The sequence below is a fragment of the Eucalyptus grandis genome, chromosome 2 (assembly GCF_016545825.1).
Source record: "Eucalyptus grandis isolate ANBG69807.140 chromosome 2, ASM1654582v1, whole genome shotgun sequence".
NCBI classification, from domain to species: domain Eukaryota; kingdom Viridiplantae; phylum Streptophyta; class Magnoliopsida; order Myrtales; family Myrtaceae; genus Eucalyptus; species Eucalyptus grandis.
Window position 1 is genome coordinate 4,185,602 of NC_052613.1, and position 24,288 is coordinate 4,209,889.

The following is a 24,288-nucleotide window of genomic DNA, read 5'->3' on the forward strand; positions in this document are numbered from 1 at the left end:
TCCTTGGATTTTGGCCCCGAATTTGGTGCTGCGAAACTGAAATTTAGGAAATGTTACAGGCGAGAAACTAAATAAATTCAAATATTCGTTCCCTCGGCTAGCTTTTTCACCAGAAAACTGCGGTCCATCACCTTTTTTGATGGATCATAACCAGGCTCGACTACAATATCTCCAGAGGAATCAAAAACGTTCTGAGTTCCATTTTTGATGAAATCGTTAAAGGAATTAATCTGGTGACTAATTAGACCACCGTGCTCATGGAAGAATGCAGTGCGTGCCATCCTACGAAAGTTTCTCAGAAATGGCTCTCCAAGATCATGTAAGTTAGGAGAGTCACCAAGTTCTTCGCCATCACTAGATATGTCCATGTCCCTGTCACTTCTTCTACCCATTTGTCCCCTTTAAGAAGAAGATTCATCCATAGAGAACAAAATCTGCATAGACCATGAAACATCCTGGTGAGTAAATAATCATGTGTGCAAGGGACAGAGCACAACTTAAGTATGAGTGCGAGCATAACTAGATGAATCTAAAATGAAGGAGTTAAAACGATTCCGATGTAGCCATAAAAGGACAAAACAACACAACTTACAACAAATCAAGATTCAGAGATGTGATGCTTCAATTTGAACATATTCTTCCAAAATGTCAAACCATGCTGAGATCCATTTACTTCCCCAATCTTTAATTGTCATAGGATATGAGCAAAGTGGTTCAGTTCTGCTCAAGTGATTTTCTAGAACAAAAAAACTAAAAGGTTGATGACGCTCTGCAGGGAGAAACTGTACAAAGACAGAGAAGGAAATGACGCTCTGCTTCGAAAGTTATCACTTGACTTTGAGGATCATGAATGACTTATTGCCATCCTGTACTGGGTATTCACAAGGCCATATAGGGCGTTAGTTTTCATTTTCCTTTTGGTCATCAAGGCAAATAAAAGAACAAGTTGAAGCTATCTAACAAGCGAATCAAACCTCAGTCAATCCCGTGTTTTATCTTTGCTTCCTCATAGTCCCGGCCTTTTGAGGTATCAAATTGTCCATGGATACGATATTCAAGGCGAGCCGGAATAAGGAGGATTTTACGGGCATTGAGAGGAGAACAGGATGAAAATCAGAATAAACAATGCACTTGTTGAAAACTTGAAAAGCAATGGGACATGTCTGTTTGGACTGCCCCCTGCCAATACCAGGTCATTTTTCGTTGGAATTGGAAGACAAATGTACAGATTAAGGGATTGATTTTCTTCCTTTTACCAAGAATTAGATTTGGCAAAAATAAGATCGTATCAACTTAGCATAGGGCAAGCATGATCAGAAATCAATTGACGGAAGGAAAATCATCGTGCCTCAGACAGGGTACACTAGTTGTTACAGTAACATAATTATAAAACCGAATGCAGATGGTAGCCCAGCAATTTCAACGTGATGAAAAGTGCAATTTTTCTAGAGAGATAATCAACTAGGAGTACCAAATTAAAACCTCTCAATTTCCTTTGATGTCTACAGAGATCTCAAAGGAAACACTACAGTCATCTACTGGATCCAAGAGAGAGGAGGGAGATCAATATGCTCACAGCAGAGCATTCACATGACTAAAGATCTGAGGCTTTTTAAAAAATTAACTAATCCAAAGAGTAATTTAGGGCGCATTTAGTAATACTCTAAGGGTGCGCATGGAAACGCTTATTGTCTGGGGAACAGTTTTTTTTTCATAAATAGTTCATTTCTATTTCTACTCTGGGGAACAATTTCTGAGTAAAATAAAGTGTTTTGTAACTATATAAAAATTCTATTTTTGAAATATAAAAAGAATAGAAATATGTTTTGTACGATTTTTTATTTTTTTATTTTTTATTTTTATTCTTACTCACGGAATGCTGACCGCCACTCACCGATGTCCATCGCCCGTTGTTGCTCACCGCCGGCCGCCACCGTAAGACCCTAGCCACCGACTAGCGGTCTTGTGGCGGTAGCTGGCAACAACGGGCGACGAGCAGCAGCAACAGGCAATGGGCCGCGGCGGTTGACGGCTACGACGATGATTGAGTGGCAACGACGATGGTGGTGGCGGTCTTGCGGCGGCAGCTAGCGGTCGATGGCGGGAACAACGGTCGATGGCGGTCATCGGCGGTTGGGGGTGGTTGGTGGGGTGGGCTGCGTGACGACGATCGACGGAGCGGCGACAATGGTCGCCACCGGTGGGGCAATGGTCAACGACGGCCGATGGTTGCCGCGGCCGGTTGGAGGTGGTCGGCGGTTGGTAGGTAGCCACCCAAGGCCGCAAGCAAGAAAAAAAAAAAAAAAAAAACTTGCTTATTTCTAGAAATTGTTCTCGGGAACAAGAACCTACTTTTTTTGTTTCTTGTTTTTTTCCCGGGAACAAAAATTTTACCAAATGGATTTCTATTCTTGTTTTATTTTGGGAAACAAGAGAACAGAAATTGGGAGAAATAGAAATGTTACCATACATGCCATAAATAGTGAGTGATTCTATTCTTTTATTCCCAAAACCAAAAAAAAAAAAAAAAATTCGCTTGGTAAATTTTTTGCTCATGAGAACAAAAATCCACTTTTTTATTACAAGAAATAAATTTGGAACATAATAAAAAAATAGGAAAAAATTTGTTTCTTGTTCTCGAGAATAATTCCTAAAATCAAGCTTAATTTTTCTTCTTTTCTCGTCTTTCCTCTTCTTTTCTTTCCCTTTTTTTCTTCTTCTTCCTCCTTTGGCCGGTTGCTAGAGCGTCGCCGACCCCAATGACACCAAGCCATGGCAAGGCTCGTAGGCCCAAGCCTTGTTATGGTTGCGTGAAGCTTGACCTTGCCCAAATTTGGAGAGGCCAAGCTTGCCCAACCATCGGTGAGGCTGAACTTCGCTGAGGTCGACCTAGCGGTGGCCTGACGAGAGGTGGCTCAACAAGGCTGACCTCACCGGCGGTTGGGCAAGGCTCAGCCTCACCATATCTAGGGGAGGTCAACCTCACCCAACTCACGATGAGGCTCAGGACATCGGCCCTCATCTAGCCTATGGCCAATGACCGGAGAAAGGAAAAGATGAAAGGGAAAAAGAAAAAAAGAGAAAATCTTAATAAAATTATTAAAAGAAAATTATTTTGATTAGAAATTTTAAGGGTTTTACTAAATGTATTTTTATTTCAGAAATAGAAATTTTGAACAGTTTACTAGGCATCTTTAAATGCTCAGAAATTATTCCTAGGAACAGAATTAAGAAAAATCATTTTTGAGCAAAAATTATTTCGGGAATGGAATGATTACCAAATATATAGACTGTCATGAATAAAGGGTTTTTCATTTGCATGACTTGATCTCATTAGCCACAAGATAGTATTGGCAACATATGCTTGAAAAGTAATTCACAATCCAAGTTGCTAAGGATTCACCTCGATGGTGTGAGAATACTTAAAGATTTACAAATTTGTCCCAAAGTAAGACAACGTGATGTAACACATTACACAAACGAGTTTAACTTCCATGAAGAGGAAATATATTGGCAGTAAATAAGGAAAGGAATAAAAACATAGGACAAAATAGACATTTGTGTTTCACAAAATAGGATTAGCATAAAAGCACACCTAGCATCAGAATTCCATAAATATGAATGAACAGAAAAAAAAAAAAAGGTCTTTTTTTTTTGAGTCAAAACCCACTCTTGAAACTTACTCGTCTCCACCCATCTCCTGAGAAGGTGGGGATTTGAACCCCTCACCCCCCTTTCATGTTGGAAGAGAGAGATTAATCTTCATGAGAGTGAGTCTCAACGGCAACCGCAACCACCACAAAGTAGCAAAAGATAAAGCCATACCAAAACTCCTCACTTGTCACTGTCGCATACGTCTCCAAAGGCACAAGACCGAGCTGACAGCATAGAGAACTAGATACTAACGGAGAATAACCCTGAGCCAAGACATAAGGCAAGACTGAGCCACCGGAGCCGACGGCATAGAGAACTAAATACTAACAGAGAGTAACCAGAGCCAAGACATAAGGAGAACCGCCTCGTCGGAAACTTGAATTTCTAGTTTTCTATCTGGCCCTCTTCTGGCTATCCAGTTTACCGTGGACTCAGCGAGGACAAAGGTATTCCCTACACGCCGTGCCAACTCACGATACATGCAGGTAGCGTAGATCAAGTGAAAAACCTTAAACACTCCACTATCACTGGATAGAAAGGGTCCTTTCACTAAAGAATCTCTTGGATTTGATCAAGTTCGATCACAAGTAGGATATTTCTTCCACGGAGACTGATAGGAACTTAATACAACGAAACCCCAGTAAAACTTAGTACTTAAATTATCAAAACTGATTCAGACCAAAAAAAAAATTATCAAAACTGATCTACTTGGCGGAATCAGACTTGGCGTCCACTATTGGATACAACATCGTAGAGCCAGTAAAGGGAAAAATAAACAAAGTCTGAGAACAAGATTAACTATGATGGACTAGAAGACCCATTCACCATGAAACATGGTTGCAGGCCATCTTTTCGTCATTTATCATATGCTACAAAGCTGGTAAGTCTTATAGTCCCACCCAATATGAACGGCCGTTGCTGTTGTGGACAGCTGATGGAGATGGAGATGTCACACACCACTCGTACCAAACCTTCACGAAAGTTTAAATAATGAGTAAATCCGTTATCCTTAAGAGGTGCCAATGGATAGGATGATTTTGATTCATGAGATAGTTTACCTTTGCAGAACCAACACAACGCCAAAAATGTACTTCCAGAGGAGAACCAGGATGTATACGCAGCGGAGTCCTCAGAGGGAAAAATATTGGGAACCTGTATCCAACATTAGAGCGTGGCAAGAAGGGAAACAACACATAAAAGCAGTCATGGAACTTTTAAAGATGATTATAAGATGCATTATTTTGGTGAGGCACGGCTTACACCAAGTGGACTTACCAGCTAAACATATTTGGGGTGGCAACTGATGGTTCAATTCCCAGATGAACGTCTTTGTAAAGTGTCGCATCGAAGTAGCCAGCAAATCCTACAGATCATGCAAAGAAAAGAAATTAAAACGAGTTCTGCCAAATACTTCTCTCTAGGCCATGCCTTAATCTCCAAGGCATACTGATTATGAGTTCTTCCAGCACAAACCACATCCTCTTTTCTATAAAAAGGTACTCTCAAATGATGTCAAGAAGCTTGACTTAGTAGAAGACTCGGCCTACTCACATGAAAAGCTGTACTTACTAAAGAGGGATGCCAAGACCTATAAATAATATGTTTTCTTTCAGAAACAAATTGTGCAGATTACAGAAATAAAATTGATACAACATACCATGGACAAGTGCTGATCCCATATCGCTAGGTATCTCAAATTGCAGCTTTTTGTAACGTTGATTATTTCTCTGAGGTGAGCACTCTGGGTGGGTAAATGTGAAGACCTAATCACACGTAAAAGACAGTTATTAAAATGAGAAAGTGAAAGCTCAAGTTGAAGGTAACAAATCATGCGTTGATGGCTTCCATCACAAATAAGAACAGCAAATGATTCCTAATCATACAGTCACAAATGCCATTGGGATAGAGAGCTCACAGGTTGCGTAGGAGCAAGCCTCGCTACACTGTGCAATTTGACAACATAAGCTGTTTCAAAGTGAATGAGATCTTTATGTGATTTCACCTGCAATGCCACATTAACCTTTGAGACAAGGCATACATATAGTGAGTGGTAACTCTGATACAGGAGAGGGGCATACATCATTATATAGCTTTGATGTTGTCACGGGTTGTATGAAGCTTGTGTACCTAAAATGGGCATACAGATAGATACATGCTACACGTGAGTGTCCCTAGATAACAGGAAATATGGACTTTAATGTCAGCTAGAAAATTTGAAAGTCATTAATTGGCCATAGTCCCAAAAGTACAATTAATGGTAATCCTGACTAATTAATATGAGGCATCGCTTAATCAATTCAATGCCCACAAAGTACAAGATTTTGATATTTATTCTGTGTCAGGTGTGTGATACAAACTCCCAATATAAACATTTATCAACCAGAGATACTTTGCTAGCTCAATCCATCATGTACTCAAAAGTAGTTTAAATTAAAGTAGAGCTATATCAAGTCCTCAGCAGAGGGATATTGACTTTTAAACCTTTAGCTCTTTCGTCCAAATAATAATCGAGCTTATAAGGAAAGTTACAAGTTCCTTTTTCCTCTGTTTCTAACAGGTGATGTTCTTGGTTGATAAAACAAGCTGCAATGTCATGTGTTTCAAAAAGAAAATCAATGATTGGAGTTGTGGAGTCAAAAGTTAGCAAAGAATTAATGTGAACAACTAAGACAAAATGAGCCAATCTGGTATTGGATATCCATTTTAGCTAAAAGCAACATGGATCACAGGACTTACCCAAAAAACAAAAAAAACATGGATCACAGGAATCTCACTAACAAGATTTGAGTCGATAAAGTAAAGATGCAAACATAAAGTTTCATTTTTTAAATAATGTCTGATTGGAGAATCACACAACTCGAGATATGCTAAACAATTGTAATCAAGCCGCTCATAGTCCATGAAATTTAAATTAGGGAATCAACATAATTATGCACAGTTACAAGCATTGTCAGGAGGATGTCCAAGCAAATTATACATACAAGAGAAGATGAGATTAATTCTTATCATCATATAAAGAAAGGGCCCTGATGGGGCCAATGCAGCACAAAAAGCTATGAAAATGGGTGTTCAATCAACCAAAGTTACAAATATGACAAAGAAACTCATTTGTAATAGTTTCAGAATGTGAATTCTGACCAATAGAATTAACTACAATACTACAATACTTCATTACTTTTCTAAGTAAACATGACATGCGACTTTGATTAATAGTTTCAGCGAGTGAAGGGATGCTGTGGAGGAGAGGGCTGGCCCCGGGATGGCCCGGGGGGGGGGGTTGATTAATTTAAGGAGACCAAGAGCAGGAGAATTTTCAATTGATCTACAGTGCGCATGAGGTTTTAAAATATAGTCTATCCATCATATGATCGCAACAAGCTCATTTGTTGCCCGTTGGTGTCCTCCTAGCATACACATCATGCTAAATCAAGTATACGCATAAGCATCAGCTAATTGACAGCATTTGTCCATTATTTTGAATTACTGAAAAGAACACGTACGATGATGGAATTGACAATCCATCTTCCTTCAAAAATCTCTGGGCTCCATCTAGACATTCGGGAGAGAGCTCATTGTCGCCAAAAGAACCGAGCAATTCACTAACCTAAGATAAGCAAATACAGTAAACACTAGCTCACAGGGAGATTAAAATAATCAATAACATTTGACTAGATATACCTACCAATATGTCAGCCTTCTGAGGAGCATCCCAGGAACGCATATCACTGGAAACTATGGTCACAGAATTTTCCCACCCTTCTAATTTAACCAAACTCTGTCAAAAGTATACATTATCATATCAGAGTTCAAGAAAAGCATAAGCAGAATTGCTGTAATAACGGTTCATGGTAGAGACCAAAAATTAGCTGACTCACGTGTAGTGTAACAATTGCATTTGGATTTTTTTCCACAGCATAGACTTTTATCTTACGGCCAGTTTCTTCAGCAGCCTAAATATGAAGAGGAAAGAAATTACATATCAGATGCCCAGCTATGGAATATGAGTAAACAGAATTGTCAACAGTACAACCTGCAATGATGCCCTTACTAGTGGTCCACGTCCTGCTCCTACGACCATCAGTACCTTTGCAAATATAAAAGAATAACAATTGACCTCATCATAGACATAACAACATGCAGAACAAAAAAAATAAAAAATGGAGCAATACCAGCAAAAGCTGGAGAGAGAGAGAGTGAGAGAGTATACAGTGGTTATAACCGATGCTTTCTCATCAGGAACTCTGTCAATCAAAGCTTGACTAATCGCCCTTTGATACTGCAAAAGAAAATTTGAATGCAGACAATCAAGGACAAAGGGAAAACAAATCATAAACAGAGAGAGGAAAATGTATGCATCCAAAAAGCTAGTGTAATTTCATAGGGAAAAGATCTGGAGTGTGGATGTGAATCCCACACTTGTACTATCCATGTTCATAACACTCTATATCCGATATTAAATACGCTGATAATAGTTGCACAAACTAAGGACACGGAAATGGACACTGTTAAGTAATATGCTAATATACATCATTGTCCCGTTTCCTAGTAACTTATGTTTTCATGAGAAACTGTCATTAGGGTAATCGGTAATATAGCATAGGTCAAGAGTTCAAATCCTAAAACTCCCTCTATATTTCTTTGGTTATTGTGTTCTAGTCCAAGGTTATCTCATCAATGTGGTTACTGCTGTTTTTCTTGTGTGAGGTCTCGCTCACACATGAGACGGCATTTTTAAGAAACATGATAAAATACATTGTCTGCTTGTTTCCTTATAGCTTTTGGTAAAAATGGTCAACTCACAAAAGTCATTGATAATATAACTTCAACATGCAATACAGGCATTCTCTTCTTAACTATTGGAGTGAGAAATTATGAGTAAATGACAGACCAGAAACATAGGACAGAAGTTCTCAAAGAACCATTACAGAAGTATAAGGCAAAAATTCTCAAAGAACCACATCTTAAAACTACAAACATATCATTTCTTTGAGCCATGTCACCAGTACGATAGAGCTATACCTGGGTGTACTTTACTGTATCTTTCTCAAATGTCTCATAGGTTTGAGCCTCCAGATTATCCATAAGAGGCTGTAACAGAAATATATACATTAAACGGAATTCTAAACTTACTTCGGCAAAAGGCAATGTCCACAAACATGGAAAACTTACTTGTAATGGAGACTGCAGGAAGTCCCGGTAACCCAACTGGACCAAAAGAATGAGTTAGCCAAAGCAAAAGAATCAGCTGATGTTAAAACGTTCAAAGTAACCTTCCCTTTCATTTGGAGGGAAGGCAGATGAGGTTCCTCCTTCCTTCTCTTCATTTTTTATTTTTTATTTTATTTTCGTGGCCACGTTTTTTTTTTTTTTTTTTTGGGGGGGGGGCGGTTGGGGTTTGTTTGTTGTTCAGTGAATTGATGGTTACCTCAAACCTCTCTTGCTCAGGAAGTGGATCCAGCTTCTGATAGAGATAACCAACATACTCCAGGTATGGCCTCAAAGAATTGTTTTGTACACCTAGCTTAAGAACATTTTTGTCAAACAGTGACGACAGCCAGGATCAACAATGTAGTGCAGACACAAAGATCTGTGAGAGTTTCTTAATGAAATCCTTTATTGTTCATCAAAAAGTTCAGACATGAGACATGCTAGTAAGAACAAATAAAGAGAGTGTTAGAATAACGAATCGCCAACCTTAGTTACCTCAAGAAACTTCAAAGCCAAAGAAATATTTTTGTTCATTCATGTTCAAGCTTATGAAATAAATCTTCTACCAAGTCATATTGCTCCACGTGACAAAATAATGCATCAAAAGAACTCCAATACAAAGCACAGAGCAATATTCTAACAGGACACTTACAGCCAACATTGTCCCCATTATCCAGAGTAGCTGGATCTGCGCTTCCCCTCAAAACTTTATGTAATGGTTTTCCAGAAATGACTATCTAACAAAACATATTTGGCAAGAAGCACATAAGTTTCATAAGGCATGCATAAAAAGCAATGGAAAAGGCAACTGCCCACATTAGTTCTGATTAATTACTATGGTCACCAAAAAGCATGTATTTGATTCACGGAGACTAATAAGTAAGATTTAAGGGCAAAAATATCTCTTGAACATCTTCACAACAGTAAAAAGGAAACATTAGCATGATTAACAGATGCTATGAGAAGTTTATGCACTTAGCCAAAGCCGGAAAGCAGTGATTCGACTGAAAGTTTCTGCCACCAATCATCAGCCAGCTTAGTATTGGTTCTATGCCATTTCCTTTCTTACAGTTGACTACCTCCTTATACAATCTACAATCATTTTCAAACATCTATGAAATCACCAAATCCTTATTGTCACCAACACCTCCAATAACCTTAGCATAATTGGTCAAAATGGTCACAGGACATCACCAAGAATGCGTAAAACCAGAAAAATGTAAAGGAAAATAGAGGCTTTAAGCTTATTTCATAGTTATCTTCTCCAACGCATGAATATCTATAACAAGAGATTAAGTTACAAAAATCCCCCCCACCAAGACATGTAACACCAACATAAACATGCCACCTCCATCAAGAATCACTTTGTCTTGTTCCATTTCTTGACAAAATCTCCCTAGGCCATCACTAAATACTATTTCTTTCAACTCACTTTAGCTAGTCCCAAGATACAGACCTTGACACCAAAGAAGAGTCCAACCAAACACTTTGTATATCCTAGTTGATGAGATAAAGCTACAAAATCTTCCCCCCACCAACACATGCAACACCAACATAAACATGCCTCCTCCATCAAGAACCACATTGTCTCGTTGTTCCATTTCTTGACAAAATCTCCCTAGGCTGTTGCTAAATACTATTTCTTTCAACTCACTTTAGCTAGTCCCAAGATACACATCTGACACCAAAGAAGAGCCCAGCCAAACGCTTAGTTATATTTTAGTTGAAGAGATAAAGCTACAAAATATTCCTCCCACCAACACATGTAACACCAAAATAAACATGCCTCCTCCATCAAGAACCACTTTGTCTTGTTGTTCCATTTCTTGACAAAATCTCCCTAGGCTGTCACTAAATATTACTTCTTTTAACTCACTTTAGCTAGTCCCAAGATACGAATTTTGACATCAAAGAAGCGCCCAACCAAATGCTTTGTTATATCCTAGTTGAGCCGATTAAACATTAAAATACATCGAATTGCTCCAATAAAACCGAGTACTTTTTGTCTACAATTACTGCATATCTGATTGCACCGATAAATTAATTGTCTTCCCTATGAGTTCTAGTCTCAATAAGAATGCTCGCTCTTATGATTTATTTGTATGTTACGAATATACCACATCAATTGAGCATGTACTATGTATTAATGACAAGATTTCATTAAAGCAAAGCCAATTTCATCACGTAAGTCCAAACTGAAGGACTGAAGGACCGCACATTTAGTGATGAATGGACAATAATTTGTAAAGAGTATACGAAAAATTAAAATATCTGGAGGAAAAGAGCTTTCATAGAGTATAGGAGCAGGAAATCGCAGAACTTGGAAGTACCTGTACTGAATGGTTGAAAAACCCAGTGATAAGCTTCTGATGTCGTTTTGACAGGCAAGGATAACCTCGTGCATTTGTTAAAAAGCACTGCCGCATCAATAAACCATTATTTACTTTTGATTCAGCTGAGAAGCAGCAAGTAAAGTGCTAACTATCTTTTTATAATAAATCAAGGCCCAGATATAGTACTTCTGTGTTTAGGATTGCTGCTCTAACAGGCTCTCCAAACCAACGAACAAGCGAATTTGCTGAAGGCAATGTACTCCTGGAAATAGAAAATTTTCACTACATATGGGGAACATATAGCTCCAAAGCACACTACAAGAAAATACTAATAAATACACCATAGCTAACTTATGAATGAATTAGTTAACTTACGAAACATCAAGAGCAATTGAAAGTTGGCTGTGATGCTCACAAAGAAGGCGAAAGGAATTCCACAGGTCCCAAGCATCAGTCTAAAGGCAAGTGTCAAATACTCCAATTAAGCAGATGTAGATTTCAACCAAAAATTTGACATGTAAACAGGATGATTGTTCTCTTCCTTTTACTCTTCTACTATATCTCAATTATTTATTCTTCCTTTTGAGGAGAATGTTCTCCATCGCAGCATCAGACTTGAACTAAATCTATGTAGTACAAGGACAAGGAAGAAAGTATCATGAAGAATGGACTAGAGACTCTTAGAGGACAAGAGGTAACATAAATTACTGACCATATCATCAGTACTTGTACCCATGGAGTCATCCTCGGCCTTGAACAAAGGAATTCTAAGCCACAACTGTTCATAAGAAGCTGAACATGAGAAACAAGAAGATATAGTAGAGACAGAGAGTGATCAAAAAGGCAATGTATGATCAGGCACCTGCATATTGGTCAGACCCTGCAAAATTTGATTAATGCACCGAGCATAATTTGCACAGGATGCTCGCCTAGGTGTGGGAAGCAGGCAGGCCTGCACAAGATGATAAAAGCCAAGCGGATCTTACAAGAAAAGCATTTTCTCAAGCATGTCTCTGACCATGACTATCTTTGCCAACAGAGCATCAAATTATTACATTTTCTAGTGGAGCAAACAGCTGGTTACAGTGAGATGTATAGCAAGACTGGTTTTGCTTTTTGCTGCCAATTCGAGTGATCACAGGCCTTTGCTACATAGATTTCGTGATGTGCTAGGGCTCATAGTCACCACATGCCAACAGTTCTACTAAAATCCTCTTCAATCATTAGCAATGGATTTCTCGAATTTTACTTGTTATGGCATCTAAGTAAAGCTATCAGCAATCTATACCTGCAGGGAGAGGTGAGAAGCCCATGCTATTTCCTGCTTCAAAGTGGTTTCAGAATCCAGTCGCAGGATCTCGTCTTCAGAATCCAGGTCAATCCACGAGCTAATTTTTCCTAAGCAAGAACATCATCGATAAAAGAAGATCATGGGTGCAAGTTCACAAGACCAAGAAGATTCTCTTGATGTATGATATTTGTTCTTTAAGGCATAAAACTGAAAATTAGCAGATGATGGTCAAAGCAAAGCACATTGAAATGGAAATATCTTTTAAACTAGGAAATATGGTTTTGTCAATGCTCAAATTCCTACAAGTGATGCTGATTGACAAAATAATGAGAAGGTGGTGTTTTACGGTTAAAGAGACCATCTTATCCATTTATAATTATATAATATAAAAAGAAAAAGAAAAAGATCAACACACACAAAGGGACTAGCATATCTCTCAAGTGGCACTTCATTTTGAGAAAGTTTCTTTTCTTAATTTTTTGTGATCTCTTCTATTGTTAGAGGAGATGATTCCAGCAGTCTGACTAATATATTTAAAAACATTACGCTAATGTCTTTTTCTATTTAAGGAATTGACATGTGTCAATATCTTAGTACCAACTAAGTAGCTTCTACTGGAAGAAACAAAAGTAATCCACATTTTGAAGAACTTCCACATATTGATGCAGGTAAAGTATATAAACAGAAGAAAAGTCGAAGCACATTCAAAGCTGGTTTGGTATCAAAGCTTTGGTACCAGTAATTCCAAATCATGTTTACTTGTATTTCAGAACATACATACCTAGGTATATGCACACGAATTTATACATATATATGCAGTAGGAGCTTCAAACCACTTAGAAGACTCATTTACACAAGTTGAGACGAAGATTATCTGACAGATTGATGGGAAGGATTTGAGCACAGACAAAACCTAAAAGTATGCAAACCTATTGGAGATAAGAATGGCTGAATTAAATTACGCGGGAGGATATGATAACGACCTTTGATGAGTAATTATATGCTATACATTATGGGATTTGATCGTAAAAGCCATTTGGCCAAGTCCTGACTAACGAGAACTGTTCTTTTTTTTTGTCATTTTGGTGGTGCCATTCTTGTTCTTCCCGTGAAGAGATGAACATAACCTTGTGTATGCCGATGTAAAATGATTCTGGTGTGAATGTCAAACAAACTTAAAAGAAAATCAGAACTTAAAAAAATGACAAAGAGAAAGGCCCCATACCCACAACATGACTGCTCCACTGGGAAGGGTTCAAAATTAAGTCTGACCCAGCAACCGGCAGGACACTCGATCCATTTCCATCTTTTTCTAGTAAGCTCGGCCTATAAGTTGGATTCATCTGCAGCATGAGTAAAAACACCACGCAAAACGGTTACAAAATATCCATCCTAGCATAAGCAAATCTCTCTTGTAAATCCTCGCGTTCACATTTTATAATGTAGTCCGTAGTAGCCTAAACAGCTATTCCTAATGAGTTGTCTCCAGACAAGTGATCATGCAGCACCACCAATTGTCACCGATTAAACCACGTCATGCGCACCGACTGCAAATGCACCTCAAAATGCATATGAGTCTGAAGCCAGTACCTAGCTCTTAAAGAACCAGACACAAAGTCCCAACAAATTTATCAAGCCAAAACGAGGCCAGCCACTGACGAACAATTCAGTAGTAGCCACTAAAGAAGCTATTGGAAGCAGAATCGATTCGCAGGGACACGGTCGTCGAAGCGACCGCGCCACATAAAAGCCGAGCGGATCATTTCGGCGATTGAAAGATGACGTAGGGGTCGACGAACCAGAGGAGAGACGACAAAGTCGAAGCCGCCGCGGGAGATGTTGGCAGAGAGGAGGCGGGGGACATCCTCGTCGAACTCGGTCTCCACTCCACAGTACCGGGACTCGCCCTTGTCGCCGGGGCTTCTCTCTCCGAGCGGCATGCCTGAGCTCCGGCGATCGTAGGAGCAGACGCTTCGAGCTCCCCGCGACGAGCGAAGTTGGAGAAAATGCCCTGGAGAGAGAGAGAGAGAGAGAGGGGGAGGGAGGCAAAAGTTTCTGCTCGGCTTTTGTGTTGATGGAGGAGGAAATTGGTAGGGTTTTAGATTCAAACGGTTAAACCCAGAAAAGCGATAACAAAGAGGGTTTGGCGCTGACCCAAAAATTAAGAAAATAAAAATAATATTAGGTTCTCGAACTATCCAAAAGATATTCACTTTTAATTGGGCACCATTTTCAACGCCTAGATAAGTGGTAACGATTATGCTTGCCAAATAAATCTAGTTGTACATCGAATGGGAGGTGGAAATTTATAAATTCATGTAGGTGAAAGATGACACTGACCCTTTGGACAAAAAAATTGAGATATTAAAGTCTCTGAAAAAGGTTACATGTAAATCATCCTATTGCTAATGATAATGCAATCACCAAAAGACGATGGATATATTAGAGATTGAACTAAAAAAAACAGAAGTAAATAGTATAAGAAGTGCAAAAGATTATCATTCTAATAAAAAATTGAAAAAGAAAAAATTGGCAATTCCTTCAATCACGGTATTAATTTTTGAAATGTTTGAGAGATGGTGAATTGGTTGTTTTAAGAAAATTAGAATTGTCCCACAAAAGATGTGTATATATAGTGTGGTGCTTTAGAGGAAAACAATTATGAAGTAACAATTTTTCTACCAAATTAATAACAAGGGAGTTAAACAGGATGGAAGATTTGAAAGAGGATTTATAATAGTTTGGCCATCCACTTCGTCTGCTCCATTCTTCTAGCTTTAACAACCATAAAACAAAGACTAGAATCCAATAGAAATTCTCTATATTTTACACTTTATAGAGAATTTTGTTTCCATACAAAGCTCAATAGATGATTTTACCAACATAATCAACTCTTACAATACTGTAACTCTCATTCTACCCCAAACAGAAGAACTCAACCCAAAAAAGAAAAAAGAAAAAAAGAATTATGACTAGAAAACAAAGCTTTGCATAAGTGAAACTTGGAGAGTTTGCTACGGTGGAATGACAATGAAAGTTCTTAATTTCCGCCCATCTTCATGACCATCTCTCACCTTTTCAAATAGACCTCCATTCTCCAAAGTGTCCAACATAAGCTTTCTCATGGTCAAAAGGAGTCATTGGACCGCTTTGCTTAGGGCTTGTTTGGCAACGTGCCAAACAGTGCTAGATTCTGATTTTTTGTTCCCATAATCAGTTTGGGACGAGAATTGCGTTTGGTAAAATTTTTTTTTTCCGGGAACAATTTTGGATAAGATTTGAGAATAAAAAAATTTGATTCTCTCGTCCGAGAATCGAAAAAGAATCACCCTCGCTCTTCCCTTTTGTCATCCCGTTGCCATCCGCCCGCCGCCGGTCGCCGGAGGCTCGCCAAGCAGAGCGAGGTCCGGCGAGGTGCCGGAGGCTCGCCGAGCCAAAGTGAGGTCCGATGAGCTCGTTGGAGGCAAGCCCGGCCACCGGCGGGCCGGGCGAGCCTTCGCGTGGCCGGGCGAGCTCACCGATGGCCGGGTGAGGCTCGACCTCGCCCGGCCTCGCGGTGGCGAGGCCGGCTCGCCGAGGCCGGGCGAGGCTCGGCTCGCCACCGGCGAGGCTCGGCCTCGGCGGGGCGGGTGAGCCTCGCCCGGTACCCGGCGATGCTTGGTCCGAAGGCCAACTAGAGCGTCGCCGGCCCTCGTCTAGCCGGTCGCCGGTCAGTGACCGGCCATGAAGAAGAAGAAGAATAGGAAAAAAGGGAAAAAAAGAAAAAAAGGAAAAAATAAAAGTAAAAAAATTATTTAAAAATTAAAAGAAATTAATTTGGAACATAATCAATTAATACGATATCAAACACAATTCTATTCTAGAATAAAAATTTTGAACAGGTTACCAAATGCACTTTTTACTCATAATCGGTTCAGGAAGAGAATAAAAAATAATCATTTCTAGTCAAAATCGGCTCAGGAACAGAATCGTTACCAAACGCGCCCTTAGCCACCTGACCTACTTCGTACGTGATTAAAGAAAACTATGTGAACAAAGAATGGGATAGTAAGAAATAGACTCCTGTACTTTTATGGTGCATTTGGTAATGCATTCACGGGAATAATTTCGATTAGAAATAATTATTTTTATTCTATTCTTGAGAACAATTTCTAAGTATTTTAAGCGGTTTAGGCGGCGCATGGTAACATTTTTATTTCTCTAAATTTATGTTCTTTTGTTCCTCGGAACAAAAAAAGAACAGAAATCCGTTTGGTAACGTCAAGTTGTTTTTCTATTCCCTAGAATAGAAAGTTAGCCCATAAATAGATTTGGAGTAGAAATGAGAAGCAAAAAAGTTACTTCTTATTTTCAAGAACAACTTCTAGAAATAAGTCAATTTTATTTTTTTTTTTTTTTTTTTTATTTCTCTTGCTACAACCACCTCCAATCGCCCGCCGTCGCGCCGACCACCACAGCCCGGTGGTCGTCGGTGGTCGATGGGCTGTGCGGTGGCAATTGGCGGTCGACGGACGTGCAATGACGGCAGTGGGCAGCGGTTGGCGGTCGGCAATCTGTGAACAAGAATAAAAATGAATAAATACAAAAAAGAATTGTTGCATTACCAAACGCATTTCTATTCTTTTTCTATTCTAAAAGTATAAATTTTGTGTAGTTATCAAATGGGTTCTTTTACTCATAAATTGTTCTCTCGAATAGAAATAGAAAAAAACTATTTCTGAAAAAAAAAAAAACTCTTCTCTAGTTAAGAAGTGTTGTCATGCGCAGCCTTAGTAATCGTTAAAAATTTCAATTCCCAAAATAAAATTGCATTTGGTATTGCGCTCAAAATTTATACTCCGATTTTTTTTTAATTTTCAAATAATTTTATTACTTTTTTTTCTTCTTTTTTTTTTTTTCCTTTCTTTCTCTTCTTCTTTTTCTTCAAGTTGCCGATTGCTAGCCTTAGGATGACTGGCGATTGGCCAGACGAGGGTCGGCGACCTCACCAGAGTATTACTAGCCCTCGGCGAGGCCAGTAGTTGGGCGAGGCTCGGCTAAGCCTCGGCAGGGCTAGGCGAGCCTCACTGGTGGCTATGCTTGTCTTCAACGAGCTCGCCGAATTGGTTGTTGGGGACTGATGGCGATGGCAGTATATGAAGAAGAAGAACAAGAGAAAATAAATCCGTTTGGCAAAGTCTATACAATACTTACCTTTGCCCAAAAAAAAAAAAGAAAAAGAAAAGAAAAAGAAAAAATAGGTGCTTGATTCTAAAATTGTTCTTTAGAACAAGAATCAACTTTTTTTTTTATTCTACTCTAAATCTATTATAGGAAATAAAATTTTTATCAAACACAATTCTGTTTCAAAACTACTTTTGGGAACAAAAGAATAGAAATAAACACTGCTTGACAAGTTAACAAATAGGCCCTATATAATCTATTGGCCTATTCGATCTATCTTCACAAAAATGATAAAGTCGTTATAATCTTCTCCGGACTACTTTTTGGCGAATTCCCAAGCTTGTAAAATGCGTGAGACCTCAATTTGAATGCAAATCAAATTGATTAAGTGCATGGGTCTTCTTTGTCGAGTATAAAAGCACGTATGATAGCCCTTTGTATAATTTAGTTTAGAATTCCATGAATCATATTAAATAAATTAAAAGTTTACGAACCACATTATAGATTGGACTGAAGTAAATGGATTATATCGAATAAATTAAAAGTTCAAGAATCACATAATATATTGAATTAAAGTTCATAAACCATCACATCATTTTCCCTTAATAAAAAGTAAAATAGAGCTTTTTGTATCCAACTCATTAGTCATTGAAGGTAATCCTTAGATTTGGCACGTAATATTACATTTATGTTGATCATGTAATAAAATAGTCAATAGAGTCCAAATTTTTTTAAATAGTTCACTTTCGAAAATTAAATGCGAAGCTCTTTCATTTCACAACCATTGAAATTCTGTCCTAATGTACATTTCATTTAAATCCTAATTACTCCTCCTCAGGCATATTTCTTTTGAAGATTTTGTTAATCTATGGCCAGTAGTACTAGACAACCTAGTTTACTATTCTCAACATACCGATTGCTCTCGTATCATTCATAATCAGTACAGATAACAAAGCATATTTAAAAGAAGTCCTTTAAATTTTTATCAACGAGTGCTCTATAGTTAGTTCCTAATAAATGTAGACGTGGATATTAGAGTTTCATTTTCGCAGTGAAGGAAAAAGAGAAAAAACGGGCGTTTCGTTTATTTTCCTTGGGGAGACAATTACCCTAACGCGCCACCGGTCGGGTCGTCTTCTTTCCACTGGTTTTGCCGCCGTCTGCGACGGTAAACACCGGAGACGCCCGCACGCATACCCAGTCTCTCTCTCTCTTTCTCTCTGCGTCTGCTGGTGACTGCTTCTGGGAGCCTCAGCTGCATTTCGAGTCCGAAGTCGTTGATTCTTAGGGTTCCTTCGAAGTATTCATCTGAGGTACTCTTCTGTCCCCTGAGCTCGAGTCTCTCTGTTTCGATGCGAAGCGAAAGAAAGAAAAGAACTTCACTCGGGTCGAGTTCTTTTGCTTGATGGGTCTGGTTTTGCTGCTTGCGCCACTGCAATCGTTTCGAACTTTCTGCTTCTTTTTTGGAGTTTAACTATGTCCCTGCTCTGTTTTCATTTTAATTCTTTTGGCGATCGACTGATTCTAATTGATACTAAAGCATTGTAATTATTATTATCGGCTGCAGCAATCTGTGGACTCATTATATGAAAGGAATGCTGAATCTCTTGTTTTTACGATTCTTTGTTGTTGTTTTTGCTGTCCTCTCCTGTCTTTCCGAATGCAAAACCCCTTCAAAACCCTGATTGAAGAAAGTGATCACAGGTCGCGGAGAAATGGCTGGTCGTTCTGGTTCACTACTCCGATCTTTGAGGTCGTTGATTGGGTCCTCGCGAAACGCGTGGCCCCGCGATGATGCCCACTTTGTCCAGCCTCACCGCTCATTTTTCACGATCAACAGGTTATTCCTCGCATTTCGCGTTTTGCCTCTAAATGCTACGGAAGGCTTAATTTTATGTTTTTTACCTCCTGAAACTGAATTTGGTCCTGGGGTTGTGGTTGTTTTAGTGGCAGCACGGTGGGACAATTGGGCAGCAACCGCTTGCCAACACCGATCCAGGGTATCAACTGTTTCTCTCTAATGACAATAACTCCATTGCTTTCTTTACTTTAGACCACTTGTTATGAGAACTTCTTAGTTTTTCAATTACATACAAGGCTCAAAGGCTCTGATGTTCTTCTCGTAATTTTGATGACTTGGTTAGCTTTTGATTCTCACCAAGGCAGTCGTTAGGAGTTATTTATGTGACACAATATGGAACTTCATAATTAATTCCTAGCTAGCTCGCTGAGGTTTCAAGACCACTTATTGGGTAAATATGGTTAATTCGGTCTTTAGGGTGTAAATATCAATCTCATGGCTGTTTCACAAAGGGTTTTGACTAGAGCTAGGTCAGGCACACAGTCACTTGTCTTGATTAGGGGAGTATTACTCTTGGGGTAAAAGGGACCCAATGAATGGATCGGCATATACTCAAATCTGGAAGTCTACAAGGTGTCGTAGAAGTAGAACGAATGCAGGTGTGACTGCTGAGAGAGTGTGTTGCTTTGGTGAGTGAGATGGAGGTCCTAGTATCAACAATTTATGCATATGCCTTCATTGTTGCATAATCTTGGAACTAGAATGTTGTTTCTACTGATGGATAGAGCATAGAGTTTGTTCAGTTATTAATTTGTATGTACTCTACCGTGGTTTCTTTCGACAAGATGATCTTTTCTTCCTAATGAGAGAATAAAAGGGAATGGTCAGGAAAAAAAAAAGAATACTAGAGAAATCGATTTTTCATTGTATGAACACTATAAGGTACATATTGGTTTCTTCTCTGTGATTCATATTAATATGTTTTTTGGCCTGTCTATCAATTCAGTTTTTGGGCTTTTCGAAGTCTTGGCATGAACAATGATGTTTTTTTTGGGAAGCATGGACATATGATCTATATTGCTATAGAACCTTCATCAAATTTGAACGTTTTCTGATACTTCTTTTGTGTCTATGGTGAAAATGTTTTGGGATGCTTGATTGAGGCAATTTTGCTGCATGAGAGATGGATTTTTGGCTTCTGTTTTAAGAAATGAAACTCTCAAATTTGCCGCTCTATGCAATTTGTAAATATGAAGATTTAACCATTTGCCCCAACAATGGCTAACAATTTTTGCTGCTTCTCATTGAAAAATTGCTGATATTAGCAGCTCCTGGCCTTTTCAGTTGGATTCTGTTGTTGACACATTTCTGTGATCTTATAATACTTGACATCTGGAGTGATGAAGATGTGGTTTTAAGATGTTTCAGTTGCTCCATTCTCTTGGGCTGTGGAATCATTTTAAGCATGATTTCTGGTTTAAAACAATGGTTGAATCTCTCTTGTGAAAATAGCAAGTTGAAGGTTCTATCTTCCATGCCATAGCAATATTTTCCTATGCCTTAGCCATATTTTCCTATTATTGGTTTTCAACTTATCCATAGGTGTTATTTGTGAATGTCGAGGTTGTCTTATATTAACTGTACTTTCTTCAGATGATCTGTAACCACATAGATTACAACCCTATCAAATCCCTCCATGAAGGAGTTGCACTAAGTCTTAAATCTTTTGTGCAGAATTCTATCAAGTCCCTGTTTCCCTTGTGCAGTGTTGTTTTTCAAAAAATAGCAATTTAGTTGCTTCCTATCGTCAGGGTACTGATGGTCGTGTAGATGTGTGATTTTATTGGACTGATAACTCAAAGAGCTGGGACAAATTTTTAAGACAATCAAGGGTTGCATTGCACTAACTAAAAGGCTAGCATTATGTGCAAATGTTTAGGATTTCTTCTGTAATTTATCTGTACGTGAACTACTTATATGTGCTACCTGCTTGTATTGGCAATCTGCACTTATCTAATCTTCTGCACTTTCCTTCTGAATCCTTGCAGCATCCGCACTGAATCAATGCTTGAAAGTTACTCAAAATTATCTGTGTAAAGCAAAAATCGTTATAGCCCTTTCGGAAATGACGCTTCTCAACCTGTCAAACAGTAGCTCAACACTGTACTATAATTGCATGGAACGTTTTACTTGATAAAATTACTTGTGTATGAAATTTTATCATAGAAATTAGCAACTGCCCCTACACATCTAGGTTTGTTTTTTGCACCTTGACCTTTGTCTCTGAGAACCATGAGCCATTGTCATTGCGGGTAAACACATGGAACTTGAGCCTTCGTTGTTGAACTCGCTGTCCACTCGTTTCAAAGACATTAGGAAGCACGATCCACTTTTTGGAGCTACAGTGTTGCCCTTCTCTTGATACCTGATGTTGGATTAATTGCTTGTTATTGTTCTCCTCCTATACATGTATTTTTTCGGAGTGCATTGCATGTCTTATCTGGACTGCCCTTCATGACAGTGAGGGTATTATCTCAATACTTCCAAATTATTTATTCAGTTTCCATTGTTACTGTATTACAAAACTAGCAGGTTATATGAGACAGGGTGTTTTTACGGGTAGCTCTTCTTCGTGGAACATTTTGCACAATTTGGCGTACGGCAATTTCTTGTCTCAGGTTAGTGCCTTAGAAATTCTTTACAACTCATTCGTTGGCAGTTTTCAAGAACAGGAAAGATAAAAAGAAAGTTTCTTGACGGTGGCTTCGAAAAGTTAGCAGACTTGGAAGTACTAAAATTTAGAAACTTTTACCTAATCATATTGTAATTTTTTTTTGAACACCTATTAAATAAATATCTTCTTAATTCCGCAGCAGCGAAGGACTTTCATTCAGATGGGGACTATTCTCAAAGTGGTGGACAATTCAGGGGCGAAGAAGGCAATGTGCATCCAAGCTTTGAAGGCGGGAAAGAAAGGGGCGAGGCTGGGAGATACAATCAAGGTGTCTATAAAGGAGGCCCTTCCCAATGGGAAAGCGAAGAAAGGGGACAAATTCAGCGCCATAGTCGTGCGTGCTGCCATGCCGCGGGGCCGCTGTGATGGCAGCGAGATCAAGTTCGATGACAATGCCTGCGTCCTCATCGTGAACAAAAGCAAGGACAAGGACCCCGTGGGGACGAGAGTGTTCGGGCCGGTTCCGCATGAGCTGAGGAAGAAGAGCGTAAAGATTCTGACTTTGGCGGAACATATCGCATGAAGAAATCATAATTCATATGTGGGGTGAGGTTTCTGAACGGTGCAATGATGTCTGGATATGCGTTTCGCATGGGAGTGGTTTTGTCCCCTCTTGAGCTCCATCTACCTGTTCTTGCATCTGAAGTGATCTTCATTGATGAAGTGAGAGAAACTCCCTCTCTCCCTCTCTCTCTCTCTCTCTCTCACTGTGGAATCTTGCTTTTGTTTCCCCTTTATGCCAACTTTTCTCAGCCGAACAATGAGTACTTTCAAAAGAATTATCCGGTTTCGGACCATGGAGGAAAACCACCCACGTGAAGATGTGCAGTGCTAAGCAGTTGACGAAACTAGTGTGGTGATGATAATTGTCATTGATGAGAGATTCTCCGCATGTCATCGCAAAGTTTTTAACCAGAGAAATATGAGACGTGGAATCATCATAGTTCTGAAGTTGAAATTTTTCAGATGTAACACGTAACTATGTGTAGCGATTTTCACATTTCGTATGGTTTTCTCAGTCATTTCTCGTATTGAAGTTGAAATGGGTAGCTACGATGAGAATTATACATCGGTGTTCATATAGTTTTCGTGGCTTAAAAAGAAGAGAAGTTAACTTTCAAATACTGGATTATGATAGCGAAGGAGACTAATCATTTAGAAACCAAATACCTTATTCAAGTATAATCCTTTTCCGTCTTTGGCAAAAGCAAAACAGTCTCATCTCGTTAAATTACAAAAAAATTGAGCTGAATAAAGTTGGCATTTTATATCTTATCTAGCAAGGGTGTGTATGGTCCAGGTGGGCGGTTCCCAATCAGCTAAGAACCGGTTCCGAAAAATTGGAATCGGGAATCGTCTGTTAGTTGCATGGATCCACCCGGGAACTGGACTACCAGTCCGGTTTGGTTCCAGGGTGAATCCATAGAATCGGTCCAACCCTCGCGCCTTCCCTTTTTTGCCCTCCTTGCATTTACTTATTGTGGCTCTTCCGATCATGTTGGCTTTATTCTCTTCAAGTACTAGCGCCGCAACGGCGGCGGTTCTGACTCTTGCGCCGCTTTTGTCCCAACCACCACCACCATCTTCACCACCGCCTTTGCCGTCTCCCACTCCTCCCCTGAGACTGACAATGAGGAGGACAATGGGAACGATGAGCCATTCTTAGACTTGGAGTTTGCCCTTATCTCTGAAAATGAGGACGATGGGGGGAGGCTTGAGGAGGGGGAGGAGGAAGAGGGGAGATAGAAGCGAGATAAGCCCAACAACGAAGAGGACGATACTGATAGTGAATGCGGAGGTGGCGATGAGGATGGCGACGACGTGGAGAGAGAGTTCACGTTCGAGGGGGGAAAAGAGAATCAACTCACTTTCGTCGAGTTTGGAGTAGGACTCGAAGGGAGATGAGTAGAGTAAATTGGAGAGAAAGAGGGAGCTCGAGAAGATTTTGAACTAAAGAGAGACGAGATGGAGTTAGAGAGTAGTGAATTGAGACAAGATAGTGATTGGAGCCCTAAATTTTAGATTTTCTAATTTCGATTTTTTTAATATTAAAAATTAATATACTATTATAATATAATTGGTCCGGTTCGGGTGGACAGGTGGG

The 24,288-nt window shown here is 39.3% G+C and overlaps 2 protein-coding genes across 6 annotated transcripts; one reads left to right on the forward strand and one right to left on the reverse strand.

Moving 5' to 3' along the window:
• Positions 1-4,188: 4,188 nt before the first annotated feature.
• LOC104442376 (protein arginine N-methyltransferase 1.5) lies at positions 4,189-14,579 on the reverse strand. Of its 2 annotated transcripts, none has more exons than XM_010055796.3 (23): positions 14,286-14,579; positions 13,712-13,829; positions 12,484-12,593; positions 12,058-12,147; positions 11,908-11,973; positions 11,571-11,650; positions 11,382-11,457; positions 11,193-11,279; positions 9,515-9,599; positions 9,080-9,171; positions 8,824-8,859; positions 8,674-8,742; positions 7,862-7,930; positions 7,685-7,738; positions 7,530-7,604; positions 7,337-7,429; positions 7,155-7,258; positions 5,733-5,781; positions 5,570-5,656; positions 5,312-5,417; positions 4,930-5,017; positions 4,713-4,806; positions 4,189-4,625 (listed from the first exon to the last, which is right to left on the reverse strand). In XM_010055796.3, exons 1-23 carry the CDS (start codon positions 14,424-14,426, stop codon positions 4,542-4,544), a joined length of 1,953 nt encoding a protein of 650 aa, XP_010054098.2. In that variant the 5' UTR covers positions 14,427-14,579; the 3' UTR covers positions 4,189-4,541. The 2 variants fall into 2 exon arrangements, with proteins under 2 accessions (XP_010054098.2, XP_039163599.1); XM_039307665.1 differs by having other exon boundaries at positions 11,193-11,282.
• A 4,107-nt stretch (positions 14,580-18,686) lies between these two features.
• On the forward strand, positions 18,687-23,206 carry LOC104442375 (50S ribosomal protein HLP, mitochondrial). Of its 4 annotated transcripts, none has more exons than XM_010055794.3 (5): positions 18,687-18,962; positions 19,354-19,489; positions 19,597-19,649; positions 22,040-22,128; positions 22,327-23,206. In XM_010055794.3, exons 2-5 carry the CDS (start codon positions 19,365-19,367, stop codon positions 22,705-22,707), a joined length of 648 nt encoding a protein of 215 aa, XP_010054096.2. In that variant the 5' UTR covers positions 18,687-18,962; positions 19,354-19,364; the 3' UTR covers positions 22,708-23,206. The 4 variants fall into 4 exon arrangements, with proteins under 4 accessions (XP_010054096.2, XP_010054097.2, XP_010054094.2 ...); XM_010055795.3 differs by having other exon boundaries at positions 18,688-18,962; positions 22,043-22,128; XM_010055792.3 differs by having other exon boundaries at positions 18,689-18,962; positions 22,324-23,206.
• The last annotated feature ends 1,082 nt before the right edge of the window (positions 23,207-24,288 follow it).

Bases quoted from the DNA above. Each gene is read 5' to 3' on its own strand.
- LOC104442376 (XM_039307665.1), bottom strand. From the start codon at position 14,426: ATGCCGCTCGGAGAGAGAAGCCCCGGCGACAAGGGCGAGTCCCGGTAC. The intron at 11,458-11,570 runs GTAAGTTAACTA...TTCTATTTCCAG, and splicing joins TCAATTGCTCTTGATGTTTC to GAGTACATTGCCTTCAGCAA. The intron at 7,259-7,336 runs GTAGGTATATCT...TGCTTATCTTAG, and splicing joins CTCAGAAGGCTGACATATTG to GTTAGTGAATTGCTCGGTTC.
- LOC104442375 (XM_010055792.3), top strand. From the start codon at position 19,365: ATGGCTGGTCGTTCTGGTTCACTACTCCGATCTTTGAGGTCGTTGATT. The intron at 19,490-19,596 runs GTTATTCCTCGC...TGGTTGTTTTAG, and splicing joins TCATTTTTCACGATCAACAG to TGGCAGCACGGTGGGACAAT. The intron at 22,129-22,323 runs GTTAGTGCCTTA...TTAATTCCGCAG, and splicing joins ACGGCAATTTCTTGTCTCAG to CAGCGAAGGACTTTCATTCA.